Source organism: Gekko japonicus, unplaced genomic scaffold (assembly GCF_001447785.1).
Source record: "Gekko japonicus isolate JY-2015 unplaced genomic scaffold, Gekko_japonicus_V1.1 scaffold37, whole genome shotgun sequence".
Classification (NCBI taxonomy): Eukaryota; Metazoa; Chordata; class Lepidosauria; order Squamata; family Gekkonidae; genus Gekko; species Gekko japonicus.
The window spans coordinates 1,809,795-1,828,014 of record NW_015171503.1 but is presented as its reverse complement, the minus strand read 5'-3'; the positions used below and the strand labels follow the sequence as shown (position 1 = coordinate 1,828,014).

The following is an 18,220-nucleotide window of genomic DNA, read 5'->3' as shown; positions in this document are numbered from 1 at the left end:
AAGCTGACTGCACCACAAGGTTGTTGTTAGGGAAATATAGAGGAGGAAAGACATGGCTAGGTAAGAGTTGACAGGTGAAAATGGGGGGAAGGAGCAGCACCTGGGGCAGTTCAGAAATAATAAAGAAAGGTCAGGATTTGTGTCTGGAAGTTCTATTCTCTCTGAAGCACTGTGCATTGCTCTGAAATCAAAGTCTACTCCCAGAAGATCCAAGATGTCTGGCAAGTGTTGCTGAAGGAGCTGGGAGAACCCCTCAAGGTTTTACAGCCCCAGCCTGGTTCTGTTGGCTGGCTGGCTAGCAGCAGCAGCAGCAGAACAATAGCCCCCTGAGCAGCCCCTTAACCCCTGGTACCGACCGGGCTATTCTCCTCACATCCCCTTCACACACACACACCACCTTTGCAGGCAATCTGAGAGGAGAGCAAAGACGGGAATTTCATCTTGCAGCTCAGGCATTACAATGGCAATGGCAGCAAGCCAAGAGTGGGCTGAGACGTGCTTCCCCTCCCCCAGCAAGCCAGGCGGGCACTTCACAGAGAGGGTGAAGGGGGAGGGTGCTGGGTTGTTTGGGGAGGGCGCGGGCACTCATAGGCAGCCCCGTGCATATGGGCCTGAGTAAGCAAGGAATTCTTCACTATTGACTAAGAGTACTTACAGGAATACTTTCCTTGTAGTGGACCCTATTGGCGAGTGCTAGAATAAAGAGGTGACCTGTTTAGGGGTTAGTTGGAACATTGTTATTTGCTGAAAAATATCAGCCAACCTGATAAACTTCTTTTGATTGCAAGAAGCTACAGAAGGAGGGAGGTTGTGTGCAGAGGTCATTTCGTAGAAAAAGAGCTAGGGGGACTCATTAGCATAACTCATTAGCATATGCCACACCCCCTGACATCACCGGAAGTGTGTCCTCCCCACAGCCGGCGGCGACCTCCAGCGGGCACCAGCAGGGAGCTCCAAGCCCCGCCCTCCCACACCTCACCCGGGGGGATGGCGTCCCCCTGCGTCCCCCCCAAATGACCCCTGGTTGTGTGTCCAGGCAGCCTTCAGGACCTTAGGTCCTTCCTCACATCTCTGTCTGTGCATTTTGTTGCCGGGGAAGGGGGGGGCAGGCATATTGCTTTTGTTCCTTCAGCCCTTTCTTTCTTCCTCTTTCTCTTTGTGTGTGTGTGTATTATGGGGGGATTTCTGTTTACCTCCTCTCCCCCACACATACCTCTTTGACTCAACATACTCCTCAAGGACACTCTTCGGGACTGCACCCAGGACGACCGGAGTTGTCTCAGCAACTTGCAGTTCATCTCGCCACTCTACTTCGTCAGTTTTGTGCTCACAGCCCAGTTTGTCCTCATCAATGTAGTAGTAGCTGTACTCATGAAGCACTTAGATGACAGCAACAAGGAAGCACAGGAGGATGCCGAAATGGATGCTGAGATTGAGCTTGAGATGGCTCATGGGCTGTGCCCACGTAGCTCTAGCTCGCCAAGCTCTGGACAAGATGGAGGCGGTGGGAGAGTGGACCCTGAAGGACACCTGTGCATGACATGTTACTCTCCTGCACAGGTAGGTAGAACTTTTTTGCTTTCTAGCAAGACTGTGGCACATTGATGTGGGGAAGAGTAAGGCAGCTTAAGTGTTTCTGGGACTGGTGGTAGAAGAGAGAACTACTGAATGGTAGGTGGTTGACTTGCATTCAGCGGTAGCCTAGGTGCTGTGGTACATTGATAGGGTCACATTGATCCAGGACTTCGGATAGCAAAGGTAGTGTCTAGCATTGAGTTCAGGGCTCTAGAACTGGAATGAGAAGTGCTGAAGGTGTGTGAGTGGTGGTCCATTAGCAAAGCACAGGGGACCCTGCAGGGCAAGAGTGAGGAACATTTGCCAAGGACTAGGAAGCTTCACACTGTCAATAACCCATATTAACCCGTCCATTTTACACGCTCACGTGCTCAAAGCCACATTCTGCCTCCTTTACTCCTATTTCATAAGATTGTATACCTGTAATAGATGTCTGGATTTTAATGTGTTTGCTACATGCAGAATTTAACCAAGATGAGTGCAGGTGGCAGAAGCTAGCCCTGAACCACACAGCAGAACTCTGAAACAAACAAAAACATGGAGTTCCTAAAATAATTTCTCCCATCCTCCCCCCTTTCTTGTCCCCTAGGAGAACTTATGGCTGGACAGTGTCTCTTTAATTATTAAGGACTCCTTCGACGGGGAGTTAATGATCATCGATAACCTATCGGGCTCCGTCTTCCATCATTACTCCTCGCCGGCCATGTGCGAGAAGTGTAACCATGACAAGCAAGAGGTAACCTGCGTGCGAGGATACGGGAGGGGGACACCCCACGAGTGCAAGAACATACATGCACACCCTTTACGCACTCGAGATCTCCCCAGGATGGTCTCCTGGCTGTAGATGACTTTAGAAGGCTTGAGTTTTCTTGCTGAAGTGCGCTCCTGAAGTGACCTCCTTGGCAATAGGAAAGGCTTATTTGTATTGACAGAAGTCTGAACGCAGAGACAGCTGGATCAACAAGGATGGCAGAAAGAACTAGAGAGATACACAGAAGAAGGGGGGATCACTACAGAGGCACACTGCCGCTGGCAGTGTTTAGTTTTGCACTTCGAGGAGAGATGTGTGGGAGCAATTCTGTCCTACAGTTTTTGAAGACCACAGCAAGGCATTGGAATCATGTGCTTAGCTTTAAGCACAGGCCTGCTACTTTATTCCCATTTCTACTGATGGGAGATAGGCATGGTGTTCAGCATGCGCTTAAGGGTTTGCCGGTATACAGGAAGCACAGGGTTGGGGGGGGGGCTTGTTTGCCTTAAAATGAATTTTAAACATGAGTTTTAAAGGAGTTGGTTAACATCTCCCTTTGTCTAGCTAACGGCTTATTGTGAGCTCTTCAGGCCTCCTGCATAGTTAAAACTATTAGTGGAAGGCAAAGGAAGTGGTTACAATGGGAGAAACTGGATTTCATATCCGGGTGTTAGTGACTGTTGTAGGTACCTGCTGTGAAAATGGCCTGGTTCATGTCATTCTTGAGTATCATCACAACAACATCACAGGTAATATAATCATTCACTGCCATTCCTCTTCAATCAATTCACATGCTTTAATTATACAAATTTCAACAAAAGTCCCAGAAATTCACTAGAAAGCTCCCAAGTCCAGATCCTCACTGGTAGGTTGTTCTGCCACTTCTGTGCAAGCAGAAGACTAGTCTCTGTGCATTCTAAAATGTTAAAAGAAGCAGCACAGTTTTATCAGGCATTTAGGAAGTCCTTCATAATGTTAATAGTGTCTTTGATTTTTCAAAAAAAATTGTTTCATGTGTAAAAAGAACATTTCTGCAGGAATTGAAAAGAGCTGTGAAATACGCTATCTGCAACACAGAATTAAGCTCACAGAGAATCATAGAGCCCACTGTCATAGATTTTAATTCATCAGCTACGTGTGCTGCAAGTTGTTAATGTCCACATATCATTTTATACTTCCATTATAGCTCCAGCAATACAACAAATTATATTAGATGGTCATTGCAGCAGAGCTGGTGAAAATGGGAGGGGGGAAAATCACATTCTTGAACTTTAGTGTATATATTCAAGACCCATAGATAACTATAGGGACATTTCTACATCCATAAGCCCCATGGTAATCAAATACTTAACTATGCACAATTTGATATCTGCATTACTTTTCTCCGTAGGCAAACACGACTGTTTGAAAAAATAGCATTTTTTCATATGAGTTAGATACATTGGGATGTAAATAAGTAGGTAGAAAAACATTGCATATGTAGAGAAAAAATTAATGTGCACCATGTTTAAAAGGTCATGATGTGCACCTGTTTTATACATGGAAATTATCTCCATGTAGAGAAAGTTTAACACAGGAGATATTCCTTAACCATGCCTAACTTTATTTAGCTTGTATCCAGATATTACCTAGGTATTTCAGATGGAGGAGGGGGGCCTGATTGCCCAAATAACCCATGCAAACACATAAGGAAGTGATGTCTCTCAGACCAACTAAAACAGGGCGCAGTCTGAGAAGCAGAAAATGTCCTCAGATATCTCAATATAGTTCCAATGCATAGCCAGTCAACTATAAGTGATATATGAGAAGCATAACTCGTATTTAAAATCATTCATGTATGTGTCATCCATCATTCTGATTAACCATCTCACCAAAACAGCATTAGCTGCTTCTACAGTGGGCCAATCCATGGTCATTAGATCTCTCCTACCTAAAATTCACTCATATAGGTGGCTGAAGCCATGGTGCTGAGTCATCAAAATTCTTGAGGCTGTTTAAATTTCAGCTGTGAAGTAATCAATCGGCTTCATTAGGGTGACTTCTGATTTAAAAAGCGACATCCATTAGGTTCTTTGGCCCAGTGAAGTAGCTTGACTCTGATCCCAGAGAATTTGGACTGCATTTTCTGTTGCTCTGGGGCCTCCAGCTGGAAATGGAATCAGAATAATTGAACAGGGGAGATCAATGGACTACTTTCCAAACCTGCATTTTGCGGGCAAGAAAGCAGCAAGAAAATGGCCAGAGAAGGGAGTCTTTGTAGCATAGGAACAGCTAGACTGGAATCTGGCTGTTCCTATGTTGCAGAGCCAAACTCCTTGAACATTCTTAGCCATTCTTGCACCTTAGATCTGGATCTGACCATTCCTGCTTGGAGACATCTGTGTCTAGCTAGATGGGAAACATATGTTTAATGATGGCTAGTCACTCGAAACAGAGCAAATAGCTCTCCAATGCTTTTTTGGTGGACAAAAATGGCATCAGGAATGAAAGGCTGAGTGAAGCTCATTCTCTGTGCCACAGTCGTGACCAAAATACAGACCTTACATGCCTGGGAGTCACGAAACTCCTTGTTGATCTATGAGGATTCTGTATCATGTAAATCAGCCCTAATTTTAATTGCTTGAAGAAAGAATACAGATTTTAACTTGCACAAAAAGTATGTCAAACTTATCCTCACAAATATTCTACTATTAGAATATATATACCTATTTCCTGCAATCATTTTAGATCAGAACTACACATGGCACTTTAGTTATTTATGCAGATGTTATACCACACTTTCTCCCTTCCAGGACTTAATACAGGGATGGCATGTTTGGCAGAAGCCCTGGGTTGAGAGTAATATATAGTCCCATATTGGGGGGAAATATATTTAGAATAAATATTCTCTTCAATAACCTGAGCTTTCCTGTCCTTTAAAAAATGATAAAATATTTAAATATGGTGTCTACACAAGCTGGAGTGTTAAAATGTAGAACATTGTCTCACTGCACGAACCCCTTTGCACTTTTCATGGCCTCACTCTAATCTCATTATCTATCCCCATGAGACTTACATATACACTAGCGGTTTGTATTAGTGGCATGTTTAATTGGCATCACAAGGCCTGGCAACAAATACTGGTGTGTTGTAGCTTTGAGCACTTTATAAACTTGTTAGATGCTTCCTGTTGTCCTGGACTTCAATTGAACTATTGCCTCATTTTGCAAAACAACAGTACAACAAAGTGCTCTAGTGTGTGCAATTACAGGAGATTTGAAATAGTTACAGGACAGGACAAATTATCTAGCATTGTTAATAGTTGCTGTTAATTCATCCTACATCCTTAACAGGGGCAGAGTTAAGGGTAATTTGATATAATATTTGTTTGAGTGTGATAGTTGACAAAACATAGTTGATGGGTGGCTGTACTCAGTGACTGTGTGTTCTGTATATGTATAGATATTGTGACTAATTAGTTGTTTTGTGTGTTGATGTAGTGTAATTGTGGTATTCCTTTTCCCCATTTTTAATTGTTTAGTGTGTTGGTGGTGCTTGTACTTTGTGAAACATTATATTTTATATAACATTGGACACAACCCAGCATGTGCAAATCCCATTGATCTCATAGGGATTTAAGTGCACATAATATGCTTTGGATTGTGTCCATAATCAACAATCAGAATAGTTCAGTAGATAGTTTCCATGGAAGTGCGGTGCTGTTTGTGATATGCAGAGTGCAGTCATTGTGTCCTTGTGCTGGATTTCATCATGAAGGTGGATTACCTATTTGGAAATCTACTTCACGCATTTCTTCCATTCATTCCAAATGAACTATCGGTCTGAAGGAGTCCTAACATATGGCACTGCCACTGATTCTGTTATACTTCCTGTCCAAAGCCATCAGCTCTCCATATCATCTGCTGTCACTATTTACATATACTACATGCGTACACAGTTCTGCACAAACACAGGAAAGCAACAGCCTTGCCCGAGGAGCCCTACAAACTAGGACAAGATAGTGCCGATAGAACACAACCCAAAAAGATCAAACGTCAGAACAAATAAGTGGAAGTTCTCTAGAGACAAGCACTAAGTGAAGGAGTCAAGTTTTGAAGAAGAAGAATAAGTAGATTGGGTCAAATGGAAGTCTAATCTGATGAATGAAAAATGGACATCTCATTTGATGAATGAAGTAGGAGAAGACGGAGGGGCAATGGCAGAGGGTAATAGTGGGAAGGGAATCGAGAGGTAAAGATACAGGGACAGAGACTTGAAAACAAGGAAGAAGTTCTTGTTAAGTGGAATGAAGAGAAAACCCCAGGAGAATGGGGAAAGAATGGCGGCAGAAGACAGGATAACTCTGGTACTAGTATACTGGAACTGGAAAAATGAAGAAACAGGGAGATCGAAAGGGAATAATTGGGAAAGGCAAAGATAAGAAGTGATCAACAGCATGATTTTTTGTATGGATAGCATAAAGTGTGATTACTGCTACTGAAATGAAGGTATCATTATCATTCTACTTAAGCAGAAAAAGAGATAGCTTCCATGGCAAAGAGTCTTTTCTTCATCTGCCTTCAGGGCAGACCACATTATCTTCAGTCTGGACTACCCCTATGTCTCTTAATCACCAATGCACAATCAGTTACACAAAGTGATGGAACATGGTGCCAAATTCCCTATGGCTGAAGACCTTCTCTCCGTCTTCCTGTCAAAGAAGACATTAACAGTAAATGCTTCCAGCTGGGATGGTCCAGGAGAAATTCCAGACTGGGAGTTTTTTGTTTCATTTTAGAAACAAGCTGTCTCATCGTATGCAGAATTGGGTTAGGACTCCATAAGCCTCATGTGTAGTATTTCTCCTTGTCTTCAACCCCTTTCTGAACCCACTGTTGAGACTAGTTAAGAGGTGAGATGAAACTGTGTTGTGGTGACCGTACCTTTCCCTTACTGCAGGTCCAGTTGGCTGAAATGGAAGGCTTATCGCTCAACTCTGATAAGTCTTCAATCCTGCTAGGGGATGATGGAGACAACCACAGCGTGGATCAGCTGAGCCCTAAGGAAACTCAGGTAGAAGCATACTGAGACTTGGATGCATCTACTCCAGTGCTTGACCTTTGCCACCTTCCATTGAAAGAATCATTGGCCTTCCCAGGAATAAAGATAGACTAAGTTTTTCAATTTCTTAAAAATCAATTTGTTTAAAACATTTCTATGCCACCTTTCAACCCAACTCAGGGTTCCCAGTGTTGGAAATACAAAATATGTCAAAATTTCAAACATTAAAAACAGCATTTAAAATACAAAGATATATACCATGTATCAAACAATTAAACAAAACACATAAACACACTATTAAAAACACAATTTGGTGGGGTTGGTTGAGTGCCTCCTTGATTCATGATGTTATCTGATATGTCCTCGTTCATTAAACACAAGGCCCTCGGTGCACAGCTTATTTCTTTTGTGTCTTTTTTGCTGTAATTACTCCAGGGAAAGAATTTGGATACGGCTGCATTTATGTGGCTGTGCAAAACAAATTACCCCAATGCAGAGTGCTACTGGTGCTCTGATATACTTGTAGAGGCAACCGTACACCATAATCTCAAATTTCACTCCCAAGCCAAATAGCTAGTGAGAATGGTGTCTGTGCATGTGCTTGAGTAGGGGAAGTTGATATAGAATAGATATCCTGCAAAAAATTGTGAATATACTCTGTGTGTGTGTGTTACGGTGTCACTCAGAATCTTGCAGGTGCTATGAGGTTAAAGGCTAAAGTAAGGAAACAGTTGATTGGAGGGTTGTTATCATTCTTTTTTTACCCAGTGATCTACACCTAGTTTCCAGTTCAAATACTGCACCACCATGGGGCCCTTCCCTTGTGCTCCAGGCAAATTCTACAAGTATTTGACTATAGTTGTCAAATAAATCCTGCAAAATGACCTATTACTCAAAGACTGGATCGGGCCTGGTTTTATTCCTTTTCCTTCTCTTTTTTATGTGTGCATTCAAAATTTCATAAGGCATCATCTTTACTGTAACTAGGATGGTCTGGACAGTCCCAGCTCCCTGGGGATGGGAGATTTGGAGGAGTGTCTCCTCCCTTTGGCAAACTCAGAAGCTTCTCCAGCTCCAGAAAGTTACTTATGTGAAACAGAAGAAACTCCTTTCAGTCCAGTCCAGTCTTGGCTGAAGAATGAGAGCAACCAAGGTAGGCATCACTCCACTGTTCTCCTGGATCGTATTATGGTGCAACGCAGAGCTATCTAGTTGTTTTGAGAGTTGTATTTTTGATGATACATTTTATATTTGGGTACATATTACTGGAGACAAATGCATGCAGATCATACCAATTCTTGAACATAAACGGCTGCTTTTCCCAGTCCTTTCCCATTTCCCTCTTCAATGTATTTCAAAAGGCAAAATGGCATGCAGCACTGATGATTAACACAATAAAATTGTATTTGGTACTTGGGGTAGCTGTAGCCAAGGAGCTAACACGTTATAAGATGTGGCCCTGAAAGCAGAGTCTGCCTTAGTAAATCTCAGTGTGGAATATGCTGTCTGCAACACAGATTATAATTTCTGTATAGTTATTCTCATTGATTCTAGCAGTGTTTCTCCAGTGCTTTTAGGATGCAGAATGGTTCTACACTAGATTTGTTGTGGTCATAACTAGTATGCAAATTCAACTTCCTGGCCACTGTAATAGTTATTCATTTATTACAAGGAGCTCAGGTCAGTATAACATGATCCCCCACAACAGCCCTGGGGAATGGCACAATGTCTTCCAATGAGGTGCATGACAGGACAGGGATTATCGTCTCTTTAGACCTTCTTTCTCTTCTGAGGTTAGGAAGCCATCAAAATAATGCCACACAATAAGTGAAGGCCAACCCTGGACTGCTGCCACCATCCTTCATGTTGATTTGCTTTTGCTTAAAGGACTTTTTTCACGTTACCAGCTGTCTTCTCTCTGGCATTGGCTGATCTTCCTTCAGTAAACAAAGAAATGGTCTTCCCTTCTGCTGGCTACTCAGGAACCATTAGTAATCAGATAGAACAGGAAGCACGGCTGGAGCAGCAAGGTTCTGCCAACCCATAAAGCTAGCTGCTCCTGGTGAACAAACAACATCAGGCAGTAGGAGCCTCTCCTTGCTGGAAGTGCCAGATAGAGAAAGTGAGTGGTTTCAAGAGCTCTGCAGCTGTCTTTTCCTGTTATCTGAAAGGAGCAATGCCAAGTTTGATCACAAGCAGAATGGAGTCTGATGGCCTGTGGTTCCCTCATTAAGGAATTAACATCTCAATCAGCCCCTTGTAGGACTCTGACCTTGGATTTGAAAGCTGGACTCCATCCTGACCCTTTCTTCTTCTGTGTTGCTTTCTTCCTCCCCTAACACTGCCAGGTCCTTCCACCCCTTTCTCTCCAGATATACCCAATCCTCTGTTAACAGTTCCAGCAGAGTTTTTGCATCCAGTTGTCTCTGCCGATCGGCCAGGTCAGGAGAAAGCTTCCTGCCCAGAGAATCTCCCTAAAATCTCTCTGCAAGCTTCCTGGGCATCACGGCAATCTCCGAATGTGAACTGCTCACTTATCCGCCAGGTAAGGTTTTCTGTTTGTGCTCAAGTGTTCAAGTACCTATCTGTAGTTGGCAGTTTTACCTTCCTGTGGACATGAGCAAAAATGCTTTGTGAGACAAAAAAGATGCTTTATGGTACACCCCTTTTGTACTCTTCTGAAATTGTTCCCACGTGTGTGAAGGAAGTAACACGCAGGAGCCATCCAGCTGTGCCCTGCTGCTGTGTTCATCACTTTTTGTGCCCCACAGAATACTTGAGTGACATCAGAGGCACTTCCTGCTTCTATAGCCAGACCCCACAGTGCCTATTTGCTGTGCTGCCTTGTAGATAAATGATAGTTTATGTAGATAAATGACAGCTAATGATAGGCATACCCTCCATAAATCTGTCCTTTTAAATACATCTGAGCCACAGCACATCACCATATCATGTGGCAATGAATTCCACAAGTCTTGTGTGAAGTAGTTTGTACTTTGTCTTAAAATCTACTAATAATCAGTTTCATGAGGTGGTCCCAAGTTCTGTTATTATAGGAGTGTGAAAAAAGTTGAGAAGATTAGAACATAAGAAGAGTCCTGCTGGATCAGACCAATGGTCAACACACAGTGGCCAACCAGTTACTCTGGAGGTCCAACAGCAGAGCATAGAGACTAAAACCTTCCCCTGATGTTACCTCCTGGCACTGGGTTTCAGAGATTTACTGTCTGTGTGGAGGTTCCTTTTGTCATCATGGCTAGTAACTGTTGATAGCCCTATCCACTATCTGGCTAATCTGAATCTGTCTAATCCCCTTTTTAAACTGTCTATGCCTGTGGCCATCACTACATCATGTGGTAGCGAATTCCACATTTTAATCACTTACTGAGTATTGCTTTTTGTCCGTCCTGAATCTACTGCTCATCAACTTCATTGGATCCCTTTGAGTTCTAGAATTTTGAGAGAGCAAGAAAAAGTTATCTCTACTCTTTCTACCACATACATAATTTTATAAATAAGGATGAACACAAACCCAGAAAAATGCATTTTGTCTTGGTTCGTGATTTGTGGCCAAACCACAAACCAAATCAAACTGGGAGGTTCGTGAACCGAACCAGTTTGTGGTTCGTGGCCTGCAAACCCCATTGACCGGGACCATAGTCCCTTTAAGCGGGGTTTTCAGAAAGCCTGAAAACAGCTGAGTGGCAAGGAACCGCCTGTTCCCTGCTGCTCAGCTGTTTCAGACTGTCTCGTCTTGTGCAGTCCCTTTAAAGTGCACAAGACAGCCCCAAACAGCTGAGTGGCAGGGAGCAGACTGCTTCCCACCACTCAGCTGTTTTTGTGGCTTTCATGGGGAACAGAAACAGAATTTGGGGTCCCTTTAAACTCCTGCTTTCTGCTCTATTCACAAACTGCCACAAATTGCTTTAAAAGTTTCTGAAAGTTTGTGACAGTAGACCTGTCATGAACTTTGTCTCGTGAACCACAAACAGGGCAAAATTTGTGACGAATTTTGTTTTGCGATTCAGTTTATGTCCATCCCTACTTATAAACCTCTATCATGTCCCCCCCTTACTCGTCTCCTTTTTTAAACTGAAAAGTCCCAGACTCTTCAGCCTTTCCTCATAGGTGGTCCAACCCTTTAATCGTCTTTGTTGCTCTCTTCTGTACTTTTTCCAGCTCTGCAATGTCCTTTTTGAGATACAGTTACGAGAACTGCACCCAGGTTTTCAAATAAGGCCACGCCATAGATTTATACAGGGGCATTATTACAGTTGCTGTTTTATTTTCTATCCCTTTCCTAATAATCTCCAGCACAGAGTTTTCCTTTTATTCTGCTGCAGCACACTGAGTTTACACTTGCATTGAGCTGTCCACTATGACCTCAGGGTCTCTTTCCATCTCAGTCTCAGCGAGTTCAGACCCTATTAGCATATACTTGGGATGTTTTTCATTCCAATGAGCATCTCCTTCAATTTATTTAAACTGAATTTCATTTGCCACATTGTTTTCCATTTACCCAGTTTGTGGAGATCCTCCTGGAGCTCTTTACCTTGGTTTTCACCTCTCTATCTACTTTATATATACTGTGCATAATTCTGTAGACCTCTAATGTCACCTTTGGTCACCTTTTTTCTAAATTTAAATGCCTAAGCAGTTTTAGGTGCCTCATCAGGCAGGCATTCCAACCCTGTGATCATTTTGGTTGCTCTATAGTACACTTTTCCCAGCTCAGATTTCCTTTTTTGACATGGCAGCCAGAACTGTACACAGTATTCCAAATAAAGTAACTTGCATAAGAGCATCACTGTACTAACAATTATATTTTCAATGGAATTTTCCTTTTTATCCTAATTGCTCATTGCCTCAACATTTTGTGTGAACTATCCACCACATTCCTAAGATCTTTCTCTTGGTCTGTCATCACCATCTCAGACCTCATCAGCATATACATAAATTTAGGATATTAGCCCAATGTACACCACTTTGCACTTGCCTTAACTGACTTTCCCGTGCTGTTTTTGTTGCCCATTCATCCAGTTTGGTGGTCGGTGAGGCAGGGCTTCTCATTATGGAAGTCATGCTGATTCTTCTTCAGCAAGGCTTTCTTCTCTGCTTTTAACACTTTTGTCTTTATTAATTCTTTCTATCAATTCATGAAAGACAGGTGTTAAGCTAACTGTTCTGAGTCTCTTTTTAGAAAACAACAACATGACATTGGTATTGTTCAATCTTCTGACATAAATACTGACAAATTGCAAAAAAAATTGTTAGAGGATCAGCAAAAAAAATTGCATTCTTAAAGAAATCTAGAGTTATAGTATCTGAACATGGTGATTTGTTAATTTTTAATTTGACAAGGAGCTGTAGAAAAGAGGTGTCAAGCTCCTTTGTTATGAGGGCCGGATCTGACATAAATGTCACTTTGTCAGGCTGGGCCGTGTGTGCCATAAATGCAATGCCAGGTACTGGATATATAAACTGTATAAAGGACAGCAGCTGGTAAGCTCCAAGTTGGTGTATCTTCACTGCAAGGCTCCATGGACAGTGAGGGGGTTATAAAGGAAAGCCCATATGGGCAGACTGGAGACCCAGCAGTGCAGCACCGGACAGATGCTCTCACACTGCTTGACTGCTGCAGACAAAGTTGTTCCATCGTGCTGAAGCCACAATTGGAGTGGCTCCACCCATTTTCCCCTGAGCAGTCTCCTGTTCCCTCCCTTGTACTACCGTGTTTCCCCAAAAATAAGGCACTGTCTTATATTTATTTTTTCTCAAGAAGACACACTAGGGCTTATACCACAAATGCATAGAAATCCTGCTAGGGCTTATTTTGGGGGTAGGTCTTATTTTCGGGAAAACAGGGTAGTTGCTTGTGGGCCACGTAAGAGCCCTAGATGGGCTGGTTCTGGCCCCCGGGCCTTATGTTTGACACCCCTGCTCTAGAACTTCTTTAGAAACCCCTGTTCAATTAAATTATTCATACAACCTCCATGAGAAGTCGGGTTCAGGAACATTTTCCACAGTGAAGACAGATACAAAGAAGTAAATTCATTTATCTACAATCTCCCTATTCCACTCCTCTCACATCTTTGTTATTGAATGGTCTAACAGCATCTCTTGCTGGTTTTCTGCTTCTGATATATCTAAAGAAGTTCTTGTTGTCCGGATGATTCTAGTAATGTATGTCATAATTCCCCCCCCCTTTCTTGCTTGCATTTCTTTTGTCAGAATTTGTTCTTCCTCAAACTTCCCAGATTTGAGTAGACTTCTGCTTTCTAATGGGGGCCTTCTTGCCTTTAATGGCTTTTGACCCCACACATTAACTTCACTAGCCTCCTGTTGACAATGTTTCTGCCCTTTGTAGTCTGTGATATATATTGTATCTGAGCTTCTATTATGATTCTCCAAACATCCTGAAGAGACTTGTCCCTCCTGACTCTTCAGTTTCCATTTTACTGATGCCCTATTTTGTCACAGTTCAAGAATACATTTCCTTATTCAATGTGAGGGTAGTTGAAATCCCCCATTATTACATTGTCTTGCCTAACATGCAATACTAGCCTTAAACACATGCAGAATACAAGCCAGTGGAAGACAGCTCATGGCTGAACTAGAAGTGACAGGTGGATCCATGTGTATTTACATACATTGTCACCTGTTGATGGCTAAAGGGGCTATTTCTTAACAAAAAATTAGGATAGAGGCTAGGGAAGCAGAACCCTGCCTCCTACCCCAAATTCTCTCACTATGCTTCATAGCTTTCGGCGCTTGTAGTCTAGCTCTGATCGTGGAAGTGAGCTGAACTGGGGGGAAAAGAGCTGAAAGCAACTGAGCATAGTAAGATACAGCAGGGGCAAGATTGAGCTCCCCTCAGCCATTAACTTCATTTTATAGGTGCTCCCCACCCTCTACTTTGATGTAAATGGTTGGACATGTGTATAAATCAATAAATTGACATTGTTGGGTACATTTGGAATTCTGACACAGCATGGTGGGTCCAGCCACAAAATGGCTGCCACAAAATGGCTGCTACAGGAGGCATAGCCAGCCACAAAATCATTGCCACAGCTTAACTTCAGTAACACAGTATAGATCCTTGTGCTGTGGGGGCAGCTGCTGCCAAAGTACATTTTTAAAAAATCTGCACAGCCAATCAAATTTCCAATAGTCAATCAGAAGCCTTGATGAGCAAAAGGCCTACCTGGCCCTGCTCATTTCCTAAAAACACTTGGTGTGCTCCAGATAAGGTGTGAGTGGATACCATGGCACCCACAAGCACCGTGTTGGGGACTCCTGGTATAAATATTAATGGATTCCCTTCCCCTCATCATGTCTAGCCTAGCCCTAAGGGGATGCCTTGGTAGAAAGCTATAAAATTATGTTCGGCATGGAGAATGACTGAAGATAAACAAGGGTCACTCTATAAACTTGATTGTTGCTAGGCTCAGGTTAGACAAAAGAAAGTATCTATTTACACAAAATGTAATTACCTCATGTGTAGTTGCTTACCGCAAAATGTGATGATAACTACTAATATAGGTGTTTAAAAGCACAGAAGAACTTCATGGAGGAAAGAGCTATCAGCGATAACCAATTACAACAGCTAAGAATCTTACCCTTCCTATTCAGAAGCAGTATATATCTAAAATATCAAATGCTGGAAGAAACAGTGGATATGTTCTGCTGGCCACTGTTGGATATAGCAAGGCAGCCTTTATGTTTTTAAAGGTATAAAAGAATGTTTTTGGCCAATATGATGGTGCTGACAGTACTAATTTTAGCTGATTGGTGGCTGATTGGGATAGCATCCGTGTATCTGCCAGGTACACCCGTGTAGCTGCTGTTGCCAGGAGGCGAATGGGAAGTTGAGGCCGGCCAACAGTCAGCAGCTTTAATATGAAGTTGCCTTATACTGAATCAGACCACTGGTTTATCAAGGTCAGTACTCTCTCTACCCTGCCTGACAGCAGTTCTCTAGGTAGAGCTCTTTCGCCTCCTAACTGATGCCAGAGATTGAACCGGGGGCCTTCCGCATGCAGAGTGGATGTTCTACCGCTTAGGACCAAACTAGAGGTGACAGCATCCTCGTGGCTGCTGAAATGACCACCCTCCCCTGCTTCTGTCATAGCACTGGAACAGGGGCTGGGGGGACGGACGGACAGGAGTGCTGCGCTGCTGGCCCAATCAGTATCTGATCTTTACAGCATTTTTAAATGACTTCAAAATGGCAACCATGAGGATGCCGTCATGTCTAATTTGGCCCTAAGCTACAGCCACTCCCTGTGTCACCATGTCATACTGTGTTATAGTTTTCACTCCGTTCCTCTCACCCAGCACTATAATAACTAAGAGATCAACCATTTTTCTTCTCTTTGCCCTGCAGACCACTGAGAGTGACACTTCCTTGGATGACAGCAGGAGCAACAGCTCAGAGGGCAGCCTGCAGACCACACTGGAGGACAGCTTAAACCTCAGTGATTCGCCCCAGTGCACCCTGGACCTCCCAGTAGCACTGTGCCCAGTGCCAGCCACCGCCACCCAAAGAGCTCTGGTGGCACCACTTTCCCCTGCCTCTCGAAGGCAGAGCTTGAGGGGCCGAGGGATTTTTACTCTACGGAACATCAGGCGGCACCAACGGAGCCACAGCAGTGGTGGGAGCACCAGCCCCGGTTGCACCTACCATGACTCCATGGACCCTTCTGATGAGGAGGGTGCTGGGAGCAGCTTGAGGGGAGGAGGCAACAACAGTGAGCAGTCAGAGACCCTCAGCAGTCTCTCTCTGACTTCTCTCTTCTCCCCACCCCCTCCACCCCAAGGTCTGACACTCGTAAAGAAGTGCAACAGCACCAGCAGTCTTCACGCCAACCCTTCTTCCCGGGGTTCTGCAGCAACTGAAGCCAAGCAATTCTACTCGGTTGACCCAAGGGGTTTTTTATCCATGCCTTCATGGGTGACGGACTTCTGCAAGAACAGCCCTTCTCCAAGGGAGGGCAAGGTACCAGACCTGGGCTCAGACAAACTTGGGACTGTGGATTCCAGCTCCCCAGTTCCACCTGAGTTGGAGCTGGGCAATGGAGTCAGCAAGAGGAACAGATGAGATTCCCTGGGGGGCAGGGAGGAAGACCAAAATCTGAACAAGAGAGGGGCGTGTTTTTGGCTACCATTTCCTGACAGCAGTGCCACACAGGAAGACTGTGGAAAAGGAAACAAGCAAACAACGCAAAATATAAATACGTATGTCAGTGTGTGCGTGCGTGTGTGGGTGCGTGCGTGCGTGTGGAAAACAAAGACTTTTGTACTATACCTCAGAGACACGAGAGAGTGAAAGCAATATGTGAACACTCCACTCTTGCATGAGACCACTGCTTCTGCAAAGCAAACAGTGGGAGAAAGGAAATCCAGAGACAACAGTGCCAGGTTAAAGAGGGTGGAGAAACTCATGCTGAGTAATTGGCTGGAGGCAGCCATTTACTCCTCTACTATACAAATATATATGTACAGATATACAGAATGATTTATTTATTTTTTTTACAGAGAGCTTAGGGCTTTCAGAAAGTGCTAAGCATGAAAAAGGGCAGGGACTTTTGGGGGGAAATTAATTTCAACATGACATGAGGAGGAACCAAGTTGGATTTTATCTCTTTGGGGGAAATCTCAATGGTTCATGCTTCTGTTTGGAAAATAAAGAACTATTCTCCAGATCTCCAAAAGGGCCATCTAGCTTTGTTACAGAGGTACCTGTTTGGAATACATGATCCCCTGCTGGAGTTTAGGGTGGAGGAGTTCCTCAGAATAGGGTAAAATAGTGAAATTATATTTCTCAAATATTTAACTGAGGATCTTGCCCACCCAACTGATCAGCCTAGGTTGCCATGGAGTATGGAGGACCATTCAGAGTTGCTTTAAAACATGGGGAAATGAACCTGCAAGAAGTCACGTGGCAACTGCTGGAGGCTTCGATTTTTTGTTGATTTTGCCTTTCTTGCCTGAGAAAGAAAGCTGCTAGGGGGGAAACCACTTTGTGCTGTTAAAGGTTGGGGGGGGGGAGTAAGGGTTTTTCCCCTCTTGCCATTCAGTACTTGAGAAGAATCTATTTTAGATGCCCAGAGGTGCAAAAACCATCTCTAGAGAAAAGTATATTATTTTTTACAAATATATCAGATAAAAGATAAAATATGAGAGAATGTGGAGGGAGAGGACGGAATGAATCTCAAATGTAAATCATAATCGCCAGTCCGAGCGGGGGCTCCTATTTTTTGACCAGTGAGAACGAAGAATAATCCTAGAACGACTGTTCTTTTTATAGCCTGATAATCTAACTGAATCTGGGGGCTCTTGGATAGCATTGGGAGGGCGCTGTGTGTTTGCGTGCATGTGTGTGTGCGTGTGGTTGTTTGCACATATGCAATACAATGGGTAATTTATTCACTAGTGAATGTTTGGAATGGTTGTTGCTCACTTTTTCTGTGCTTTGCAGATGGAGGGCGGATTGATTACCAGGGAAGTCCAGGGGATGTAATAGGTGGTTTGATGAGATTAGCTCAGTCATACCAAGATCATCGCTCAGAATCCAAATGTTCTTTCTCCCTATTATATAACCATCCCCAGTGATTCAGTCCCCCTTTTAGGGTGCCTTTGTACCCAGTCTTTCTTTTTCCACCGCTAACCAAGCCCACAGCCAGGAAGACTGGTTTCTGGAAAGGATTGTCTTTTTTCAGTGTTAAGGCAGGGATAGGGCATTCAGAGAAAAACTTTTAATAAAATCAAGATTGCCAACCAACTCTAAAAAAACAACATCCTGGCCTATGTCTTTGATAAATACTTGACCAGCTGGAATTGGGAGATAAAGCT

At 43.5% G+C, this 18,220-nt stretch overlaps 1 protein-coding gene across 1 annotated transcript in view; it reads left to right on the top strand.

Annotated features, from left to right (window-relative positions):
• Positions 1-16,466, top strand: part of CACNA1I (calcium channel, voltage-dependent, T type, alpha 1I subunit) — a 441,973-nt gene extending 425,507 nt beyond the window's left edge. The window contains exons 31-36 of the mRNA XM_015419166.1: positions 1,240-1,560; positions 2,165-2,311; positions 7,265-7,378; positions 8,354-8,519; positions 9,715-9,911; positions 15,753-16,466. Coding sequence (XP_015274652.1) covers positions 1,240-1,560; positions 2,165-2,311; positions 7,265-7,378; positions 8,354-8,519; positions 9,715-9,911; positions 15,753-16,466 — 1,659 coding nt within the window. The remainder of the gene's footprint in view (positions 1-1,239; positions 1,561-2,164; positions 2,312-7,264; positions 7,379-8,353; positions 8,520-9,714; positions 9,912-15,752) is intronic.
• The last annotated feature ends 1,754 nt before the right edge of the window (positions 16,467-18,220 follow it).